The sequence below is a fragment of the Dicentrarchus labrax genome, unplaced genomic scaffold, assembly GCF_905237075.1.
Source record: "Dicentrarchus labrax unplaced genomic scaffold, dlabrax2021, whole genome shotgun sequence".
NCBI lineage: Eukaryota > Metazoa > Chordata > Actinopteri > Moronidae > Dicentrarchus > Dicentrarchus labrax.
In genome coordinates this window covers 920,354-944,302 of record NW_026136704.1, presented here as the reverse complement: position 1 = coordinate 944,302, position 23,949 = coordinate 920,354, and the positions used below count along the sequence as shown (strand labels likewise).

Sequence of the window (23,949 nt, the reverse complement as noted above, 5' to 3'; positions counted from 1 at the left end):
ATTGCATAGTCTCCTTAATCCAGTGGGAGTACGAAGGAGGAAGAGGGTCTTTCCATCTGAACAGAATCAGTCGTCTGGCCAGTAGTGTACAAAAGGCCACCACATTGGACTTACATTTACTTAGATTCACTGCAGAGTGACACCAAATAGAGCAGTAAGAGCGGATGGATCTATTGGCTGCATTCATATTTTAGAGAGTTGAACATTGACTGCCAGAAATGGTGTAATCTTGGAATGTCCAAAACGTGTGTAATAGAGTTGCAGGAGCTTGCTTATATCTATTGCAAGTAGGGTTTAACTCTGGTCTGATTTTGGACTAACCTTTGAGCAGTGAAATCATTGTACAACTGTATGTCTCTGACAAATAGATGATGTGTGAATCCTCCTGACATCTTTGTGCCACACTGCATCTGGAATCTGTTCATTTCAATCTTCACTCTTCATTTTTCTCTTCTTCAGTATGTTTTTTTGACCGATATCTCTTGTATTCACTTATGAGCGGTTTTGGGTGGTATCTATATCTAGATATAGATATAGATATACCTATATATATATTCTCGTTATTATTTGTTTACACTGATCGTCAATATGAACAAATAACTCATTTCTGTGGATTAACTGACTGAATATGAACATTTGAGTGTCTTTGTATTTCATTAATAAATGTTACATTTTGTGATGTCTTTTATCAGGATGATTCAAATATCAATCAGTGATCAATCACAATATTGATTATTGTTACCTGTGTATGAGAGCTCCTGCTGCCTGACCCAACTCGCTGATGAGTGACGCCTCTTCCTCAGAGACAATCTCTGGCTGCGAGGATAGGGGGGCCTGCGGGACCTGAGGTGGGGGGGTCCGAGGAAACTCACACTTCTGTTTGTCCTCCCACGATTTCAGAGTGCTCTCAAACGCCTCAAACACACACACACACACACACACACACACACACACACACACACACACCAATTATTGTAATTGATTACTTCCATCAGATCAGAGCAGCACACAGGGAGCCCGAGAGGAAGGTCTGGGTGGGTACTTACTCGGTCCCTGGTGAGGGTCTGGGTTCGGTTCTTGTGGATGATCTTGATGTAACCTGGAGGTTGGACCCAGGCCTCCCCGTCCACCTGCACTGGGACCCCCTCGTCCCCCAGGATGGTGATCTTCACTGTCCGACACTGACACACACACAGAGTCAGACACACATCCATTAGCTCTCGTTATTGGAAGGCATAAAAAGGGGGTTGTCATCATGATTGACAGCTGAGCCCTGCTCGCCGTGTGGGCCAGACTTGGTTACCGTGGTGCCGATCACTACGGCACAGACTCTGGCTCAGGTACCTGTGCGATGCGGTGGTGCTGCAGGTTGATGACTCGGGACACGGCCATCTGCATGCTGCCGAACACCGCCACCACCTCCAGGATCTTATCGTCAAAGGACGGAGCCGTGAACGTCTGAGAGACAGACAGATGGACAGTCAGACAGATGGACAGACAGACAGATGGACGGACAGACAGACAGACAGATGGACAGACAGACAGACAGATGGAAAGTCAGACAGAGGTGACATCACTCACCACCTGACAGTGGTTGTTTATGTCACTATATCTTATATTCACTATTAAAGATTAGACCATGTGATCACAGTGTATATTATTATTATTACTGATCACAGTGTATATTATTATTGATCACAGTGTATATTAGTATTATTGATCACAGTGTATATTATTAGTATTATTGATCAACTGCCTCGTCCTGCATCAGAAAGCAAACAGCTGATCGATCAATGAGAATAAACAGTGAATCTGTCAGAAAGAAGAATATTGGGCGCCCGCTTAGCTCAGTCGGTAGAGCTGGCGACCCATGTCTCTCAGAGGTGCTGCAGCAGCTGCACCAGTGGCCCTTTGCTGCGTGTCATCCCCTCTCTCTCTGCCCCACTTTCCTGTCTGTCTTCGTCTGTCACTATCCAATAAAGGCAATAAAAGGCCAAAAAAATAACTTGAAAAAAAGAAGAAAAAAAAGAAAGAAGAATATTAAGTCTGAATGATAAAAATACAGACGGAGAATGGATCAATATATCAGGAAAACTCATCTGTGATCAATATTCACAGGAAATAATCAAACTTCCTGCAGTGATTGAGTTCACTGTTTGGTTTCATTGATCAGTTGATCAGCTGTTATTGATCAATAGAGTATGAAGCATACTGAAGATACAGTGTGTGTATTTATAGAACCAGAGTGTTAGAGCAGAGCAACCGACGTAGCAGAAGGACAACCAGTAACATTTATGAATGGAAATAAACGGACTCACGTCGTCCTCTTTGGTTCCTCCCCAGAAGTTGGTTCCTCCTGCGTAGCTGGGGATGTTGAGCACAGCGATGCCTTGCAGACTGGGCAGAGGGATCGGCCGCCCGTCACACTGCAGAGGAGCAGATCTCAGATCAGTCAGTGGCTCTTTAACTCTGTATACTATGTTGGTAGAAGTTACTGTGTAACTGGTCTAAAACCAGCAGAACCAGTCTCACCTCCAGTAGAACCCTCTGCTCCAGGTTCTTGTAGGTTCTGTGCAGAAGCTCTTTGGTTCCCAGGACACCGTACCACATCAAGTTCTTAGTGCGACTCCTGAGCACACATCAGTCCAGATGTTCAGATTAAAGACATTAACAACAACTGAATGGTTCCTCGGTCACACACCACCAGCTCAGACACAGATCAGTGACCTCGTGCTCTCTCTGTGTCACCTGACCACTGCATTAAAAATACGTTTTAGAATAATTTGTATATATTTTTTTACGCAGCTTGGACACGGCCCCAAAAAAACAGGTGCGTTGCAGCGAATGCACGCTGCCACAGCCATCATCAGCGCCGTTGATCGCCCACACAGCAACCAACAACTGCTGCAGGTTCCCACCATCTCCCTCACTCACAGAGGGCGAGGGGGTTGCAATCTCACCTCTAGATGGCACTAAATCCTACACCCTGGTCCTTTAAATAAAGTTTTAAATAAAGTTTTATTTTGTTACCTGCACTTCTCTGGATGTTCGTCTCTCTTGTTGTTGAAGTCCAGAGAGATTTTAGCGTCCAGTCCAATTCCAAAGTAGTTGTTCATCACACATTTCTCAGTGTAACAGTCCCTGTACCACACAGACACACACACACACACACACACACACACACACACACACACGCACGCACACACACACACACCAGAGTGTAAAAACCTCTGAGGACTGAAACTGTCTGATGGTTTAATGTTGTGATAACAGACAGACAGACAGACAGACAGACTCACATGTTGTCAGGGTCACAGCTGAACGGGTCGGCGTTGACCAGCAGCCGACTGATCACAGAGCTGCTGGAGAGAGAACCTGAGATTCCTCTGAGACCTGCGCGCACGCACACACACACACACACACACACACACACACACACACACACACACACACACACACACAGGTAAACATCAGACTGTTGTCATGGTGACATTAACTTCCTGTCTGAACTCAGAGCTTCTTACCTGGATAGAGGATCTTCGTGTTGAGCATGGGCATGTTCTCCCTACTTCCTGTCTGAACAGGAAGTGATGCAGAGCTGCCCAGCGACAGGCTGCCTTTACTGATGAGCTTCTCACAGGGCGTCTTACTGACTGCAGACAGACAGGCAGACAGTGACAGACAACAGCTGTATGAGCAGCTCCAGGTGTTAGTCCTGATCATACTGAGACTGATAGCTCTGGATATGGGCTGGAACTTTTTGTTCAATACAGGCAGAGCAGCGCTGGGCGAGCCAGGTAGACAATGAATGGAGAGAGAGAGAGCAGTGCTAGTAGTATTATTAGTATAACTGACCTCTGCAAGCGCTGTGGTGTTACCAGTAGTAGTATTATTAGTATAACTGACCTCTGCAAGCGCTGTGGTGTTACCAGTAGTAGTATTATTAGTATAACTGACCTCTGCAAGCGCTGTGGTGTTACCAGTAGTAGTATTATTAGTATAACTGACCTCTGCGAGCGTTGCGGTGTCTGGCGCTGTACGACGACTGGAGAGACATTTTATCCTCCTCCACATCCTCCTCCTCTTCCTCCTCCACCAGACCCTCCACTTCCTCAGCCCGACTCAGAGAGAACAGCTGCTGCTGAGTCTGAGCATTCTGCTCATCCACCGCTGGAAACACATAATCAATACCATCAATATATCAATATAATCAATGTATCTATATCATAATTGATGACACTAGATGGCACTCTGGATTACCCACAATGCCCCTTTCCTTAAAGCTCCAGAGTCACATCAATATAATAATTATAATTAAATAACAATCAGCTGAAAATAAGATTGTTGTGTTATTGTTACTTTGAGACGTTTTCATCTACAGAGGCAGCGGGTCCTCCTCTGGCGGAGTCCGCCATATTGAACCCCCATATTGAACTGTTTCTACAGTGGCCCAGAACGGACAAACACTGGATGCCGTTTATGATGAAACGAGTTTCGATCTTTAACAAGCAAATCCCACAAACTGGAGCTTTAATTCAATTCAATTCAATTCAATTCAATTTTATTTGTATAGCGCCAATTAGACACTTTTCAAATAGAGCAGGTCTAGACCGAACTCTTTATAACATTATTTACAGAGACCCAACAGTACCACCATGAGCAAGACCTTGGAGACAAGGGCAAGGAAAAACTGCCTGTTAAAAGGCAGAAACCTAGGACAGATCCTCCGGCTCTAGGTGGGTGGTCGTCTGTCTCGACCAGTTGGGGTGAGAGAGAGAGAGAGAGAGAGAGAGAGAGAGAGAGAGAGAGAGAGAGAGTAATGTTCCCTTCTACTGCAATCACGTATTGATCTTCAATGATCAATACTGGATACTTCAACAATGACTGTCTGCCTGTCTCACGGGTGACCTGTCTCACTCTCTACCTGTCGTACCTTTCTCTGTGTGTCTGATGACCGGTCTCACTCTCTACCTGTCGTACCTTTCTCATGTGTTCGATGACCGGTCTCACTCTCTACCTGTCTTACCTTTCTCAGTGTGTTCGATGATCTGTCTGATGGCTTTCTTCAGGCTGTTGGCTCGCAGCATGAGCTGCTCTCGAGGTTTAAAGATGGCGGCTGCTGCAGAGGAGGAGGCGTTGGTCCGCGGGGAGCAGGGGGTGTGAGGAGGAGGAGGAGGAGGAGGATGATGAAGAGGAGGAGGCAGAACGACTCCCTCGTTCTCCTCCTGCTCCTCCGCGATGGTGGGGGGAGGAGCCGGCGGGGGCACAGTGGAGGCCTGAGACTCCTCATTCAGAGTCTTCAGCAGAGAGTCCAGTTTCTCCTTCAACACACCACACTGAGAGAGCGAGAGAGAGAGAGAGCGAGAGAGAGCGAGAGAGAGAGAGCAGAGAGAGCGAGCGAGAGAGAGCGAGAGAGAGAGAGAGAGCGAGAGAGAGAGAGAGAGAGAGAGAGAGAGCGAGAGAGAGAGAGAGAGAGAGAGAGAGAGAGAGAGAGCGAGCGAGCGAAAGAGAGAGAGAGAGGACTGCTCGTTAACAGACTGCTCGTTAAAGAGGTACACACATTGTGTCTGTTTCCAGGTATTAACAGAGTGATTGATCACAGAGATCAGCTCTAAATACAGTGTGAACCACCACAGAGACTCACTGTGATCAGATCACTTCCTGAGGTGGTCTGGGACTCATTAGACCACATTGAAGGACACATCTATCCCACTACAACTCCCATGATGCTTTGATCCTGAGGAGCTTTACCTTCTTGGCCATGGCCTCTGACTCCTCCGAACTCTCCGTGTTCTTCTCATAGGCTTTACCGACCCGGGCCACAAAGTCCTTCACCGTCTCACACAAGACCCTGAAACACAGGACCACAGTTCACTACAAAGACCTGGACCAGGATCACACAGGACCACAGTTCACTACAAAGACCTGGACCAGGATCGAACAGGACCACAGTTCACTACAAAGACCTGGACCAGGATCACACAGGACCACAGTTCACTACAAAGACCTGGACCAGGATCGAACAGGACCACAGTTCACTACAAAGACCTGGACCAGGATCACACAGGACCACAGTTCACTACAAAGACCTGGACCAGGATCGCACAGGTCCACAGTTCACTACAAAGACCTGGACCAGGATCAGACAGAGGGACGTACTTGGCGGACGAGATGACGACAGAGTGCTGGTCTGAGGTCAGGATCTTGGACAGGTGAGCAGCCACCGAGTCCTCATAGGTCAGAATCTGCTGAACCTGGATCAGACACAAACAGAGTACAGGAACTGACCTCATACTTAAATGTTAGGAACAGCAAGAAGTGATGTCATTTCCTGTTACCTCAGAGTCGTCGCTGCAGTCCTCGGTGACAGTGGACGCGGAGTGTTGCCGTGGAAACTTGGTCTCATAGACCATGATGCTCCATCTGCAGCAGGAAGACAGAAGAGCTTCCGTTACCATAGTAACTATCTCTGCTTCCTGTCTGCTCTTATTGGCTGTATCGTTACCTGTCTAACAGCAGTTACCTGTCTAACAGCAGTTACCTGTCTAACAGTTGTTACCTGTCTAACAGTAGTTACCTGTCTAACAGTAATTACCTGTCTAACAGTTGTTACCTGTCTAACAGTTGTTACCTGTCTAACAGTAGTTACCTGTCTAACAGTTGTTACCTGTCTAACAGTAGTTACCTGTCTAACAGTTGTTACCTGTCTAACAGTAATTACCTGTCTAACAGTAGTTACCTGTCTAACAGCAGTTACCTGTCTAACAGTTGTTACCTGTCTAACAGTAGTTACCTGTCTAACAGTAATTACCTGTCTAACAGTAATTACCTGTCTAACAGTTGTTACCTGTCTAACAGTTGTTACCTGTCTAACAGTTGTTACCTGTCTAACATTTACCTGTCTAACAGTAGTTACCTGTCTAACAGTTGTTACCTGTCTAACAGTAGTTACCTGTCTAACAGTTGTTACCTGTCTAACAGTAGTTACCTGTCTAACATTTACCTGTCTAACAGCAGTTACCTGTCTAACATCTTGGTGCTGGCTCTCTCCAGTTTCTCCAGTATCTGAGGCAGCTGAGTGTCGTCGTCACAGGCAGAACCCCACCCCAGAACCCGAGCCAGATCGTTCCCCGTCCCCAGAGGAAGAACTCCCAGCTGACACTGCATCATCATCAACAACAACAACAACACCACCGTCAACACCTGTTTATTACATCATCTACCTCTGTGTGTGTGTGTGTGTGTGTGTGTGTGTGTGTGTACCTGTTTGTGCAGCGTCAGAGCATCGATCTCAGACAGAACCCAGCCGACGCTGCCGTCTCCTCCACACACCAGGATCCTGAAGGTATCAAACTTCTGGAACAGACGCAGACTGACAGACAGACAGACAGATTATTAACCACCTGTTCTCCTCCACCTGTCTCTCTCTCTCTCTCTCTCTCTCTCTCTCTCTGTGTTTGTGTTGCTCACCCCAGGTGTGGCCCTCCGTTCATCAGGTCGAACACCTGCGCCGGGTTCAGCAGCTGTTTGAAGCGTCGCAGGAACTTGACGCCCTGGTTGTCTCCGCTCTTCGAGTTGACGAAGACCAGCAGAGGACTGGTGCAGGACGGAGGACAGGACGCCTTCCAGAAACCTGGACCCACAATTCAACTGTCAGCATGAAGTCACTCAGGTGCGTGCAGGTGTAACAGATGTGTGGAGGACACTCACCGTCAGAGTCGATGCTGTTGAGAGCGGTCGGAGGGATGACGGACACTTTGCACTGACCCAGAGGACACTTAGAGGACAGCTGGTCCTTACAGCCCGAGTGCACCTGCAGAGGACAGAGACAGACTTCTTGCTGAGATCTTTCACATTAAAAGCTCCTGTCGGTTGGAGCAGGAACCCTCAGCTCAGCTAATAAACTGAGGCTGCGTTCCCACCAAACTAATAAAAGTATCTGTGAGTAGATCAAACAAAGTCCATGAAAAGACACAAACAAATGTGAATCATTGTGGGTCACATTCGCCCATTCAATTTTCCTTTGAGGCGTCACTGTGTTGTATGGGGGGGGTGTCTGCAGTCTGTGTGGAGGAGGAGGGAGAGACAGACTGCTGCTACCCACAGACAGTCCCACTACAACAAGTTAAGCTGCTCTCATTGGCTGCTCTTGGTTTGGAAACGATGGCAGCTCTCCTGCTCACACAGGATCTGGGGCCTCATGTACTAACTTTCCTACTAGAATGTGGCGTACACTGAAAGAGTGAAAGTTCCGTACGCACAAAAAAATTCAGATGTATCAAAACGTGCGTACGCAGAATCCCACGCACATTGTCTTTGTACATCGCAATCAACGTGAAATTGAGCGCACATGCACGAGCACAACGCTCCACCCTGTCCCCTCCCTCGAATACACCGATTTGAATATGCTAATTAGTATAAATAGGCCTAGATAGTGCTGTCTTTAGGAAAATGGCAAAAGCCAGGAAAAAAGGAAATTTTACGCAGTGTGAATTGGAGGTGCTGCTGACGGAGGTAGAGGCCAAAGCAATTTATTTTGCGTGGCACAGGCAGTAAACTTGGTAGGGTCGGAGAACCGCACCGCAGCGGAGTTGAAAAAGAAGTGGTCAGATATGAAGACACATCTGCCCATCGCCAGAGCCTTCAGGCCACAGGTGGTGGAGTCCCTGTATTACGGTAGACTGATATACTGTACTGCTGTATTGTGAAAGGGTTACGGTACGTACAAGACGTGACGTCACCACGCTCCCAGTGAGTGCTAGTTATTGTTGTGTGTGAGCCATGCTGATGAGACGGTGGCACATCGGTCCACACTTTATTGTTAACTGTTAAATAAATATGCCAAGAGGCTAGAGATAATTTGAGTGTGTTCTACTTATCCTCCATACGCAGTAGAGGACTGTGCGCTGCAGTAAATAACCCCTTAACACAAATAATCTGCAAATGATTTAAAATTGTGTAATTGCTTGATAGATTGTAAATAATAATGACTTTCGCATACAGTGCAACTGTCCCGAGAGCAATTGTTAATTTCGGCTATGCAATTTCAATGCATCGCCTGTGAGTGTCGCCAACTGACAACTGACATAAGCAAAAAATATGTACGTACGCCAGCAATGAAGCTCCCGTGGAGGAACGCACATTCTCAGGCCCCAAGTATTCCAGATAAACAGTAAAATGTGTTTGTGAACAGATTTGAGGAGAGAAATAGTCAGCAACAGAATCTGGATCCATATTTGATCAGCACTGTTTGACAGTTTGATCTGAGTTTGGTGTGTTGAGCTGGATGGACTCACTGAGAATGAGCTGTCAATCACAAGGTAGCCCCGCCCTAAAGCATACCCTGCTTTATGGTCTGTTTTACTCTAAATGGGACCATCAGTTACTAAATGAACACCATGGAAGATGACCAAAACTACAGACTGAGACCAGAAACTTATCAGGAAACCGTTTACTGAGCTCATTCTCCCTTAGAGTGAATGAGATCAGTTTATATTGCAGCCAGTGGAGCTCCCCCTGCTGGCCTTCACATAGAATGCAGTTTTAACACACTGACATTATATAAACTGTCATTATATACACTGTCATTATATATACAGCATTATATATACTGTTATTATATAAACTGTCATTATATATACAGTCATTATATAAACTGTCAATGGTCACACCAGATTCAGATCTCGGATAGATAAAGACTTGTTACTTATACAGAGGGCGGACAGAAAGATAGATAGACTGGAAGAGAGATAAGTTAGCATTAAAGTATGGATCCCAACCTGCTGCTGTAGCTGCTGACACCAGGTTTCATTTGATTGTTGAAATGAAAGTGCGGCTGCAGGTTGGGAACCAGTGCTCTCTGTAGGTGTTCAATGAATGTGATCATAACACTTTAATGTTAAACATCTGCAGTGACTCACAGTAACCATAGAAACCACCGTAACCATAGCAACCAGAGCTGTCTCACCATGGCTTTACACCAGAGACACCTCCAGTCCTGCAGGCGGAGGACGCTGCCACACGTCTTATCACAGACGTTACACTTGGCCGACACAGGCAGGTTCCCCTCCAGCCACTGGTGAGGCATCGACACCTGAGGGCAGAGGTCAGAGGTCAGAGGTCAGAGGTCACAGGTCAGCTGGACACACGAGGCGTTTACAGTCACTCTGTTTTAAAGTTTCTAATGTTTTAAAGTGTTCGGTCTAGACCTGCTCTATTTGAAAAGTGTCCTGAGATAACTTCTGTTATGAATTGGCGCTATACAAATAAAATTGAATTGAATTGAATTGAATTGAATTGAACTGTCAGTCTAGGAATGTTGTGTCTCACCCCGTCCTCGTCCTCGATGATGTCCTTCCCGATAGAAGCCAGTGTGGTCCATTTACAGTTGTTGGTGGCTCTGACTGCACAGCGCTTATGAGCCTTAAACTTACACACTGACACACACACACACACACACACACACACACAGTTTATATATAATATTCTCTCTAACAGCCAGCAGGGGGCAGCACTTATCTTCTGGTTTTCCCTCTGACGTCCTTCCTGATGGAAATATAGCTGCTCTGTGTGTGTGTGTGTGTGTGTGTGTGTGTGTACTCAGTGTACTGTGTGTGTACTGTGTGTAGTACTGTGTGTAGTACTGTGTGTACTGTGTGTGTACTGTGTGTGTAATGTGTGTGTACTGTGTGTGTACTGGGTGTGTACTGTGTGTGTACTGTGTGTGTACTGTGTGTAATGTATGTGTACTGTGTGTGTAATGTGCGTGTAATGTGTGTGTAATGTGTGTGTATTGTGTGTACTGTGTGTGTACTGTGTGTACATGTTAACGATGAATCTTCAATAAATACTACAGTTAGTCATGGAGTTCCACAAGGTTCTGTACTTGGACCGATACTATTTACTTTTTTTTTTATGCTCCCTTTAGGCAACATTATTAGGAATCACTCCATTAACTTTCACTGTTATGCAGATGATACGCAGTTATATCTATCAATCAAACCCAATGAAATTAATCAATTATCTAAATAACAAACATGTCTTAAGGACATAAAATCCTGGATGACCTGCAATTTTCTGATGTTAAACTCAGAAAAAAACAAAAAATCTTAGAGACTCACTGTCTAAAGATATAGTTACTCTAGATGGCATTAACTTGGCCTCTAGCACCACTGTCAGGAATCTTGGAGTTATCTTTGATCAGGATCAGGAGGTCATTTAACTCCCACATGAAGCAGACCTCTAGGACTGCCTTCTTTCATTTACGTAATATTACAAAAATTAGACACATCCTATCACAGACAGATGCAGAAAAACTAATCCATGCATTTGTTACTTCAAGGCTGGATTACTGCAACTCTTTATTATCAGGTTGCCCCAATAAGTCCATTAAAACGCTCCAATTAATTCAGAACGCTGCAGCACGAGTACTGACAGGAACTAGAAAAAGAGATCACATCTCTCCTGTACTAGCTTCTCTGCACTGGCTCCCTGTAAAATGTAGAATAGAATTTAAAATCCTCCTCCTCACCTATAAAGCTCTTCATGGTCAGGCCCCTTCATATCTTAAAGAGCTCATAGTACCCTATTACCCCACTAACTCTACGTTCTCTGAATGCTGGGCTACTTGTGGTTCCTATAGTCTCTAAAAGTAGAACAGGAGCCAGAGCCTTCACCAAGCTCCTCTCCTGTGGAACCAGCTTCCAGTTGTGGTTTTGGAGGCAGACACCCTCACCACATTCAAGAGTACGCTTAAGACATTCCTCTTTGATAAAGCTTATAGTTAGGGCTGGATCAGGTGAGTCCTGAACCATCCCTTAGTTATGCTGCTATAGGCCTAGACTATCGGGGGATTTCCCATGGTGCACTGAGCTCCTCTCTTCCTCTCTCTTTCTGCACTCATTCATGTTCCATTAATGCATGTTACTAACTTCACTTCTTCCCCGGAGTACTTGTGCTTTCTCGTCTCGCAGGTTTTTATCGATCCTGGTGGAGCCTCCTGCCATGGTCCTGCTAGATTGCCATTGCCAATACTGTTGTTGCTGTGCGTCTGTCTGTCTGTCTGTCTGTCTGTCTCTCTCTCTCTCTCTCTCTCACCCCAACTGGTCGAGACAGACGACCACCCACCTAGAGCCGGAGGATCTGTCCTAGGTTTCTGCCTTTTAACAGGCAGTTTTTCCTTGCCCTTGTCTCCAAGGTCTTGCTCGGGGTGGAACTGTTGGGTCTCTGTAATTAATGTTATAAAGAGTTCGGTGTAGACCTGCTCTATTTGAAAAGTGTGTGTACTCTGTGTGTACTGTGTGTACTGTGTGTGTACTGTGCGTGTACTGTGTGTACTGTGTGTGTAATGTGTGTTTACTGTGTGTAATGTGTGTTTACTGTGTGCATACTGTGTGTGTAATGTGTGCGTACTGTGTGTGTAATGTTTGTGTACTGTGTGTGTACTGTGTGTGTAATGTGTGTGTAATGTGTAATGTGTGCGTGGGTAATGTTGTGTACTGTGTGTGTACTGTGTGTGTAATGTGTGTGTAATGTGTAATGTGTAATGTGTGTGTGTGTAATGTGTAATGTGTGTGTAATGTGTAATGTGTGTGTAATGTTTGTGTACTGTGTGTGTACTGTGTGTGTACTGTGTGTGTAATGTGTGTGTACTGTGAGTGTAATGTGTGTGTAATGTGTAATGTGTGTGTAATGTGTGCGTACTGTGTGTGTAATGTGTGTGTAATGTGTAATGTGTGTGTAATGTGTGTAATGTGTAATGTGTGTGTAATGTGTGTGTAATGTTTGTGTACTGTGTGTGTACTGTGTGTACTGTGTGTGTACTGTGTGTGTACTGTGTGTACCTTCACAGGACAGGCCGTGTGATGTGACTCCTGACAGCGCCTCCCTGCAGACGTTGCAGTACGTCGGTCTGGCGTGGGAGCAGGCGTACCAGTTGTGCATCCCACTGAAGTGGTCCATGCTGTACTGGGTAGACTGGGAGGGACAGACATAGTCAGCCTCTGATACTGGGAGTCACTGTACTGGTCATACTGGTAATAATACTGACCTCATAGTTCTGTCTGTTCTGGACGCTGCGTAGAGCTGCCATCCACTCCTCCATCTCCTTCCTGTTGTCTGCACACAGAACCAGACGTCTGCAGGGGGTGATCACCTACACACACACACATACACACACGTTAACCTTCAGTATTTACTGGTTTTGTTGTTGTCGGTGAAGTTGGCAGTTTACAGACCATTGTTCTCATTATATGAAAACACACACATACAGCGGTGGAAAGAGTGTGTGTGTGTGTGTGTGTGTGTATGTGTGTGGTTTCCAGAGACGTTGACTTCCACTTCCTGTTCAGCTGCTCCACAATGAACTGCCTGTTCCCAGACAGAAATAACCCTCATACACACATATAGACACTATACTAATGCAGTAAAACGCAGTAATAATGCAGTATAATGCAGTATAATGCACTATAATGCAGTAATAATGTAGTATAATGCAGTAACAATGCAGTATAATGCAGTGATAATGCAGTATAATGCAGTATAATACAGTGATAATGCAGTATAATACAGTAATAATGCAGTATAATACAGTGATAATGCAGTATAATACAGTAATAATGCAGTATAATACAGTGATAATGCAGTATAATGCAGTATAATGCAGTGATAATGCAGTATAATGCAGTGATAATGCAATATAATAGTGATAATGCAGTATAATGCAGTATAATGCAGTGATAATGTAGTATGATGCAGTATAATCCAGTGATAATGCAGTATAATGCAGTTTAATGCAGTAATAATGCAGTATAATCCAGTGATAATGCAGTATAATGTAGTATAATGCAGTGATAATGCAGTATAATGCAGTATAATACAGTGATAATGCAGTATAATGCAGTATAATGCAGTGATAATGCAGTATAATACAGTGTTAATGCAGTATAATGTAGTATAATGCAGTAATAATGTAGTATAATGCAGTATGACGCAGTATAATGTAGTATAATGCAGTGATAATGCAGTATAATGCAGTATAATGCAGTGATAATGTAGTATGATGCAGTATAATCCAGTGATAATGCAGTATAATGCAGTTTAATGCAGTAATAATGCAGTATAATCCAGTGATAATGCAGTATAATGTAGTATAATGCAGTGATAATGCAGTATAATGCAGTATAATGCAGTGATAATGCAGTATAATGCAGTATAATACAGTGCTAATGCACTATAATACAGTGATAATGCAGTATAATACAGTGATAATGCAGTATAATGCAGTGATAATGCAGTATAATGCAGTATAATACAGTGCTAATGCACTATAATACAGTGATAATGCAGTATAATACAGTGATAATGCAGTATAATGCAGTGATAATGCAGTATAATGCCGTCTAATGTAGTATAATGTAGTATAATGCAGTAATAATGCAGTATAATGCAGTATAATGCAGTGATAATGCAGTATAATCCAGTGATAATGCAGTATAATCCAGTGATAACGCAGTGATAATGCAGTATAATAGTGATAATGCAGTATAATACAGTATAATGCAGTGATAATGCAGTATAATGCCGTCTAATGTAGTACAATGCAGTATAATGCAGTAATAATGCAGTATAATGCAGTATAATGCAGTGATAATGTAGTATAATGCAGTATAATGCAGTAATAATGTAGTATAATGCAGTATAATGCAGTAATAATGTAGTATAATGCAGTATAATGCAGTATAATACAGTATAATGCAGTATAATACAGTGATAATGCAGTATAATACAGTATAATGCAGTGATAATGCAGTATAATGCAGTGATAATGCAGTATAATGCCGTCTAATGTAGTATAATGTAGTATAATGCAGTAATAATGCAGTATAATGCAGTGATAATGCAGTATAATCCAGTGATAATGCAGTATAATCCAGTGATAATGCAGTGTAATAGTGATAATGCAGTATAATACAGTATAATGCAGTGATAATGCAATATAATGCCGTCTAATGTAGTATAATGCAGTAACAATGCAGTATAATGCAGTATAATGCAGTGATAATGTAGTATAATCCAGTGATAATGCAGTATAATGCAGTGATAATGCAGTAATAATGCAGTATAATCCAGTGATAATGCAGTGATAATGCAGTATAATGCAGTATAATGCAGTGATAATGCAGTATAATGCAGTACAATACAGTAATAATGCAGTATAATGCAGTAATAATGCAGTATTATGTAGTATAATGCAGTATAATGTAGTATAATGCAGTGATAATGCAGTAATAATGCAGTATTATGTAGTGTAATGCAGTAATAATGTAGTATAATGCAGTAATAATGTAGTATAATGCAGTAATAATGCAGTATAATGTAGTATAATGCAGTATGTTGCAGTATAATGCAGTATAATGCAGTATAATGCAGTATAATGTAGTATAATGCAGTATAATGTAGTATAACGCAGTATGACGCAGTATAATGTAGTATAATGCAGTATAATGTAGTATAATGCAGTAATAATCTAGTATAATGCAGTAATAATGCAGTATAATGTAGTATAATGCAGTATAATGTAGTATGATGCAGTATAATGCAGTATAATGTAGTATGATGCAGTAATAATGTAGTATAATGCAGTAATAATGCAGTAAAATGCAGTAATAATGCAGTATAATGTAGTATAATGCAGTAATAATGTAGTATAATGTAGTATAATTCAGTATAATGCAGTATAATGCAGTATAATGTAGTATAATGTAGTATAATGCAGTATAATGTAGTATAATGTAGTATAATGCAGTAATAATGTAGTATAATGCGGTGATAATGCAGTATAATGCAGTATAATGCAGTGATAATGCAGTATAATGTAGTATAATGCAGTATAATGTAGTATAATGTAGTATAATGCAGTATAATGCAGTATAATGTAGTATAATGCAGTAATAATGCAGTATAATGTAGTATAATGCAGTAATAATGCAGTATAATGTAGTATAATGCAGTAATAATGCAGTATAATGCAGTATAATGCAGTCATAATGCTCAGAAAGAGACCCTGACGTCCCACTGTGGGAGATTCCTGTTACAGCTCACTGGTCTAAAATGGTGATCTTGAGTTCTCAGAGACTCAGAAGTGGATCAGGATGAGTCCTCCAGCTGTGAGTCTTCCTGGAGCTGACGTCAGCTCAGATCACATGAGACCAGCATGAACAGACAGACAGTGACTGGGACTCCTATTCAAAGAGGTTCATCTACAAAGTCTAGTTGAACATGTGACGATCCAAACTCACTGAGGACAGACACATGATCAATAATAATAATCCTTTTTGGAATGGCCCGTCAATGGGAGTCGCAAATACGCATCAAAATCTCAAATCCTAAACATGCTCCAGTCATCAAAGCTGGGACACAGGTATCACCATCACCAATATATTTAACAGTCCACCCAACCCAATCTACCTGCTGTACAAATAAAGTACTAAAAGATCAATAATCAATACACGGAGAACATCTGAAGGTAATGAAAGTAGAAACACTACTGCTGTTTGTCCACAGGGGGCACCACAATCAACACAATCACAGTCCCTGCAGGACATTTAATGATCGTTCATTAAAGACTGCAGTCGACCTTTGACCTCCTAGTTTCAAATTAAAGCTCAAATCTAAAATTAGATCACAGTGTGACCAATCAGCTGTTTTACCTCAACTCGTCACATAGACAGGCAGATGTCAACCACCAGCTCAAAAATCCACTTCAGAGTCCTGATCCAGGACGGTTCAGGTCTTGAGAAGTTCTGGTTCTGGTCTGTGATGGTGTGTGTGTGTGTGTGTGTGTGTGTCTCTCTCTCTCTCTCTCTCTCGCCCCACCCACATCCTCTCCTATGACTCAATATACTTCCTGTCTGTCGCCCCCCCAACACACACACACACACACACACACACACACACACACACACACACACACACACACACACACAGTTTACTATAAATACACTGTGATATGTGCGCGCACACACACACACACACACACACACACACACACACACAGACACACACTCTTTTACACACACACACACACACACACACACACACACACACACATCAAAGCCTTGTTTACAGGAAGTGACAGAACCCACCAAAATAAGACTGATTCTATGATTTGATAAAGAAAAAAGATTTAATGAATTAATTTGTCTTTGTCATTTTCAAAAGTTAATAAATAAATAAATAAAGGACTAAAAAATGTAATATCGGGAATTATCAGTATCGGGTTTTTATAACCGATGTTTGTTCTGTAGGCTTCAGCATTTCTGAGCCTGCATGAACGCAGCATGGGACGTTTACCGGCGCGCGCTAGATGACGTATAACAGTACTTCTCAAATAGTGGGGCGCGCCACCCCCCCCGGGGCAGGGGGGCCTGACGGAGGAGGAGAGATGGAGAAGTTTCTGACAGGAGTAAAAACAAAAACGGAGGAGGCGTCAGAGGCAAGAACAGCAAGTGACGGTAACAGGCATAAACCCAATGAGAGCAGGAAATATGACGAAGCCTACATAGCCCTGGGTTTACCGTGAATACGGTCGGAAATGAGGAGACCTGTGTGTGTTTAATGTTTAAAAACTCTGGCAGCAGACAGCATGAAACCAAACTAATTAAGACGGCACTTGGAGACCTTACACCCAGTTATGTCAATAAGCCACTGGACTTTTTTCCTTGGATACTCGATGAGTATCGCCAACAGGCCGGTCATTTAGTGAGCGCGGCATCAGTAAGTAAAAACTCACCGTTAGCCTCGTACAAACACCGCCACATCGCAAGATACAAAAAACATCAGACAATAGCAGAGGAGCTAATGCTCCGGCAGCATTGGACATGGTCACAATCATAGGTGAGAAAGTGCTGAGACACTGAATACTGATGAAGCTGACAAGTGACCAGTTAAGTAAAGTTAATAAACTGAAATTATTTTTAGTTGTTGCAGATGTTATCTCAGCTCATTTTATGAATTCATTTTGATAATCAGGTGATTGTATGCAGAATGCTGGTGCCAGCAACTCATACAGTGGTTTGTACAGATAAATAAATATTATCAGTTTCTCAATAGTATCAAAATTCAGGGGGGGCATGAAAAAATGTCTGTCCTCTAGGGGGGGCAAATTATTAAATTTCCCCACGGGATTATTAAAGTATGTCTGATGTTATCTGATCTGACAGAAAATAATTGAGAACCACTGACGTATAACAACAACAACAACAACAACAACAACTAGACTGGTTGGTTGCTAACGGTGGCTAACAAACAAACAATTTAAAGCTGAATGATTTTAATATTAACACAAAATAAGTTCAATGCACCTTAAATATTTGACCCTGCTATGAGCTGTTCTTTAATTTACATTAGCACTCCTTCAGGAGAATAATACAATTAAACACATTAACCAAAGCTAGTGATTAGCGTTAGCGCTCCTTTCAGTATTAATACAATGAAAGTTAAAGTTGTTCTCTTATTTTGCACAGACAGTGTTTACATTTGGAAATGTTGCATTTATGTATTCATCCAGTGGGGCATCGCCATAAAATGAGTCACAATGTGTTAATTCCACAATAGGAGATTTGTTATGTTGTTATGTTGTTACAGTTTTGGTGTAAAAAGCCTGCAGATATCGGTATCGGATGATATCGGTATCGGGTGATATCGGTATCGGGTGATATCGATATCGGGTGATATTGATATCGGGTGATATCGGTATCGGACATTGAGAGTTGGACAATATCGGAATATCAGATATCGGCAGAAAAGCCAATATTGAGCATCCCTATTATATATCATTAAATAATGAGACTGTGGAGGACATGAGGAAGATCATCATCATACTTATTGTCCTGCATGTATATAAATATATTTATTGTTTTTAATCAGCTGATTAACTGACTGATATTTCATATAACTAATAATAATAATATATTTCATATTAACAACAACAATAAGACTTGTTTGTGTAAATGTCCTCAGATAAGTTTTAATCATAATTATAGGAACTTGTTATTAATAATAGTGTGTATTATGTATTTTTTTGTGTTTTCTTCAAACTTTAGATATTAAATAATAACTAGAAAATTCCTAAGAAATTTTGAGTGTACCTGACTCTGGCCCATATATTAATACCATGTCATCATCCCTAGCACGCTAGCTAGCTAGGGCTAGCATATTAATACCTTGTCATTCTCCGTGAGCATCGTCATCTCGTCGACCGTAGGACGAGTTTCAGTGGCTAAAGTTAAAAAAGGTGACCTCGGGAGATTAAGGAAGAAATGGGTGTTGCTGGCGCATCAGTGTGCTTCCCGCCAAAACTATTTCTCTGACAGCTTCAGCAGTGGTATCACTGCGACCCCAACGGATTTACCTACGTTTCTATCTATACATTATTTCTGTACAGTGACATTTGTGGCCTTGAGAGCAGTTTACAAATTTATTTTTTGACAAATGCTTCTCTCTCTCTCCACTCTAGTGATGATGTCACGCACTCTAGCTGTGAACATTCTACCAATACACACCCATAAATCTTTTGGCCTGGTTTTTGGCGATTTATCGGCAAACTGTTTGGCGAAACGCTTAGAAAAGTCATAGCACTAATGTCCTCACCGAGCTGCACGTCTTGGTACCTTTTAGTGTATGTGCGACCAAAATTGTGGGAGGAGTAGTCGACCGAAAAACGTACGGAAGAATAATAATAAGCACGGAGAATTATAGTAGTGTGCTTTCCAGGCACACTAATAATAATCCAGAAATAACTATTTGATGTAGTTTTATTCACAGAAATGAACACTGAGATATATTTATATAACCCTTAAATTAAGAAGGCCATGCAACCCCCGTAAAGCTGTGGCGACCCCTAGCGAGGGGCCCTGACCCTCAGGTTGGGAACCACTGTTCTATTTAATGGTAGTATTTTTCCTGATGATAAAGGTGAGTGACTGTGCACTGCATTATTATTATTAATATTATTCATATTCAGAAACTAACAGCTCCTCAATGTTTGACTCTTTTGTAGCACTAAATACCAAAACCTCTTTGTGGACCTGCTGAGTCCACATCAGGGTCCAGGTGGTCCTGGTTCTGAACACACTCACAGTGAAGCTGTTGTTGATGTTCTTGGTGCTGGACTCAGCCACGCTGGCGTCAGTCAGATCAACTTCATCAAAGATTATGGACTGCAGACACACAGATCAATATTCATTGATTAGTATTAGTATTAGTAGTATTATTAGAACTATAACACATTTACTCCATAGAAATCAATGGAAGCTGGTCTTATTGACACTCACAGGACTACCTGGAGTCCACATGCTGCTGAAGATCCACCAGAGCCTGTGGAGGTTCACACATTTAGAAACACCTGGACCCAGGTGGACCCAGGTGGACCCAGGTGGACCTGAGGTGGACCTGAGGTCAGTGACTCACCTTGGCGGTCTGAGCGTAGTACAGAGTCCTCCCTCTCAGTTTGAAGTATCGTCTCTTCCAGCGCTGGAACGAGTTGGTCTGTTTCATCAGATTCCCCTCCTTCAGCACCGTCTGACACACACATATTATTATTATTATTATTATTATTATTATTATTATTATAGTATATGAATTATTATAATTATATGAATTATAATAATTCATATATAATAATAATGATACAGTGTGGATGTGTGAGAAAACTGCTGATTCATCATCACAAACCCATTAATAAGATATATTTATTATATTGATCAGTGGATATATTGATCAGTGCATATATTGATCAGTGGATATATTGAGAGCTCATTCAGTGACTGTTGTTGTTGTTGTCGTCAACAACAGCATCCATCCAGAGTGTTTACTTATAAACATCCTAATCAATACACTGCATCAGCTGACTGATGTTACAGGAGTTGTAGAGTTTATCAGTTATTGATCCCTGTATTCAGGATATTGACGATCATCTTTCTATGTGCAGTTATCAATCAATATGGTTATTGATTATTGTTAGCAATGATCATAAGGTCTGAAACGATTCATTGATCGACAGAAAATGATCAGCAACTATTTTATAGCTCAATCAAACCGCTGATCAGAACTACAACAATTTAACTTTATTGCTATTTAACACATCTTCATCATCATCTTCATCATCTGTAGATCAATGGACAACATCCAGCATTGTTTTAAACCTTAGTTCATCAGAGGAGAACACAAATACCTCCTTATTTCCCACATGACTCATTGTTCATGTTTTTGTGGCTTTAAATAGAAACTCACTTCCTGTGACTCAAACATCCACGTCAGTGTGCTGCTGCTGCCTTCACGGACCGTCAGACACATCAGTGCTGTGCCTCAATAAACATCCTGACTTTAACCAACGTCAGTGTGAACTCAATGTGTCACATTAAAGGTACAGTGTGTACTATCTGCCACTAGGGGGCCTCTCACATCAGAACAGTAAGAAAATATAAAGTGTGATGAGGTGGTGAAGCAGCGTGGGATCATGGGAGTTGTTGTCTTCACCACCATTGGCGTCATTGCAGTCAGCTTCTCCCGGTTAGGATTCCTTCAGTGTTCATGGTTCAGGAGGTTTCTACCGGGAGCCCAATGATCCACAGAGGTCTCCTCCTCTCCAACACAAACAGACCCGCTGATTAAAACCACTAAACACACTGAATAAAGCAGTTCCACCTTAACAATCACTGAATAAAGCAGTTCCACCTTAACAATCACTGCTTCTCCCACGCTGTTGGACAGACAAAGGACGTCCCGGAGGGGCTGCGAGCCGAGCTGCTGCTAACGTTAGCTCAGCTTGTTTCTCTGATAACTTAAGATCCAGACGTCCGATGACTAAAATCCTTCATCCGGTTCAAATCTAGAGTTAAAAAGCACCAAGATCTAAACAGTGGATGGTAACAATGTGGCTTCAGACTGGATCAACAGTCAGTGTGTGACAGCTTCTGGCAGACAACCACAACGCTGACACAGGCACAAAGGGGATTGAGGGGAAAAGGGAACTGAGATGATTTATAATTATTATTTCTTCTACCAGTGGAAATAAATCGATATAAAGTATGTAAGTAAATAATGTAGATTTAATATTTTATCCAACAAGCAGTAGAAGACGATTAAAACTCTAGTAAGTGTAATGTGAAGGCTGTAAACAGTGTGACTGTTCAGAGCAGTGACACTGGTATTCCCAAGCTTTTGATGTGTCCTTAAAGGCAGCATATAGTTTATTATAAATGTTCCGTTATGTTGAGCGGTTCATTATTTCTGATGATATTTAATATCTTATAACTGTTAGTATTGATCATAATACACTGAGGACCGTTATGTGTCACAAACAACCGGCCGTTTAACGCGTTCTCCACCGGGGTTACCCCTCTCTCTCCCGGAAGGGCAGCGGTGGGAAACAGCGGGGCTTTCCTTCGGGCCTAAGACCCGTCGGCTAGCAGGAGTTAGCCTCAACTAACTGTTAGTTAACGGTTTCTGTACAACGATGTAAATAAATACTTCCAATGTTCCTTCTTAAGGTTTTAACCCACAGAAATAATATATTTGTTAATTATATTTACCGTAATATTATTACCCGGGAGGGTTAGTGCAGCAGCTGTGGCCCTTACCCCTGAATGCGCCGCTTACTCTCGTCGGCAGAAGCACTGGATCAAAAGTCCGTTTAAAATCCGTCAAATTAAAAGTTCAAATTCCTAATATTTAAATAAGTGTGTGAACGAGGATTAAACTCGTTAAAAGTTCAATCACACCCACTCTTTAAATCGGCAGAGTCCAAACCCACCAATCAGCAGTGATTTCAGCTAAAAGCCCGTTTCTTTAAACGCTTCAGTCGGACGGACAGCAGGGAGGAGCGGAGGAAGGGACGCGGGGAAGAAGTGTCAATCCGGTTATAAAAGATGACGTATTGTGAACATTAGTGATGTTTGGGTGTGTGGTGTGTGCGGTATCACACAGCGGATCCTGATAATTAATTAAAAGTATTACATTATATTGGATATTGTTCGCAATGTGTCCATTAAGACTGTTAATGTTAAAGTGTGAGGTTTTAGAGTGGAGTTTGGTTGGTGTTCCTCGGGGCTGTGTGTGGCCCATCCCGCTGAATGAACACTATAATGTCCGTTAGAGGCTCGTTACCTTGCTGCGGATCTGGCCGGAAGTGGACACTTTTCGGATGAGTTTCTGCGGGGTTCCGGGCTCCTGCTCCGGCTCGCTGTCCGATGACTCGTCCGGGCACCGGGCCGCGGCAGACTCCGGTCCCCCTGCCTCCGCCATCCTGCCATCAGACCCCCGGGGAGGACCAGGGGAGGGAGCGCCCCCCAGCGGCGGAGACCAGACAACACACAGGAGGAGATAAGAGGGGCGCTTACTGACCTCTGTTGGTCAAAGTCGGATATTACAGCAACTCCCCCAACACTATAATAACTACAAATATGAATATATAATAAACAATAATAATAATTTATAACAATAATAACATATAATATAATATAATAACAATAAACTGGGTGATTTCTGTTTGAAACTTCTGGAATATTTAACTGAAATTCAGTTTACATGTTAATAAAAAGTTGAGGCTCAACGTCACAGAAATAAAAGTGGATTTTTAGTTTTTTGTAAATATATTAGGAAGCCCAGAGGAGGGCTCCTGCCTGTCGGCTGAGGTCTTTCCTCCGAGAAAGTGAATACAGGTTATACACTCTTATCTAACAGTGAAACCTGTGTGTGTGTCCAGAAACAGAGTCAGGGTGGAGGATCCAGTCTTTCTGTTTACTGGGATCCAGTTTCAGTTCACACACACAGGTTTCAGACTTCAGTCAGATCAGAACACATTCATACAAGCAGTCCAACAAGTCCCTTCATCAATAATTCCCTTCGTCGATAAGTCCCTTCTTCAATAAGTCACATCATCAACAAGTC

General features: G+C 42.5%; 1 protein-coding gene across 10 annotated transcripts in view; it reads right to left on the bottom strand.

The window, feature by feature from the left end:
- LOC127362760 (diacylglycerol kinase delta) overlaps positions 1 to 23,339 on the bottom strand; it is a 31,344-nt gene extending 8,005 nt beyond the window's left edge. For 4 of the 10 annotated variants that reach the window (XM_051398894.1, XM_051398896.1, XM_051398895.1 and 1 more), the window contains exons 1-24: positions 23,167 to 23,339; positions 20,470 to 20,580; positions 20,139 to 20,219; positions 13,049 to 13,153; positions 12,843 to 12,975; positions 10,330 to 10,436; positions 9,968 to 10,093; positions 7,711 to 7,813; positions 7,471 to 7,633; positions 7,264 to 7,372; positions 7,022 to 7,161; positions 6,339 to 6,423; positions 6,160 to 6,254; positions 5,752 to 5,851; positions 5,027 to 5,336; positions 4,009 to 4,170; positions 3,525 to 3,653; positions 3,300 to 3,393; positions 3,031 to 3,141; positions 2,533 to 2,629; positions 2,319 to 2,426; positions 1,345 to 1,458; positions 1,047 to 1,181; positions 743 to 915 (exon numbers count right to left, since the gene is read on the bottom strand). In XM_051398894.1, coding sequence (XP_051254854.1) covers positions 743 to 915; positions 1,047 to 1,181; positions 1,345 to 1,458; positions 2,319 to 2,426; positions 2,533 to 2,629; positions 3,031 to 3,141; positions 3,300 to 3,393; positions 3,525 to 3,653; positions 4,009 to 4,170; positions 5,027 to 5,336; positions 5,752 to 5,851; positions 6,160 to 6,254; positions 6,339 to 6,423; positions 7,022 to 7,161; positions 7,264 to 7,372; positions 7,471 to 7,633; positions 7,711 to 7,813; positions 9,968 to 10,093; positions 10,330 to 10,436; positions 12,843 to 12,975; positions 13,049 to 13,153; positions 20,139 to 20,219; positions 20,470 to 20,580; positions 23,167 to 23,304 — 3,029 coding nt within the window. In that variant the 5' untranslated portion in view covers positions 23,305 to 23,339. Of the gene's footprint in view, positions 1 to 742; positions 916 to 1,046; positions 1,182 to 1,344; positions 1,459 to 2,318; positions 2,427 to 2,532; positions 2,630 to 3,030; positions 3,142 to 3,299; positions 3,394 to 3,524; positions 3,654 to 4,008; positions 4,171 to 5,026; positions 5,337 to 5,751; positions 5,852 to 6,159; positions 6,255 to 6,338; positions 6,424 to 7,021; positions 7,162 to 7,263; positions 7,373 to 7,470; positions 7,634 to 7,710; positions 7,814 to 9,967; positions 10,094 to 10,329; positions 10,437 to 12,842; positions 12,976 to 13,048; positions 13,154 to 16,709; positions 16,826 to 20,138; positions 20,220 to 20,469; positions 20,581 to 21,291; positions 21,892 to 22,592; positions 22,808 to 23,166 lie in introns of those variants that run through there. The other 6 variants (XM_051398901.1, XM_051398900.1, XM_051398898.1 and 3 more) reach the window with 6 other exon arrangements.
- Between the last annotated feature and the right edge of the window lie 610 nt (positions 23,340 to 23,949).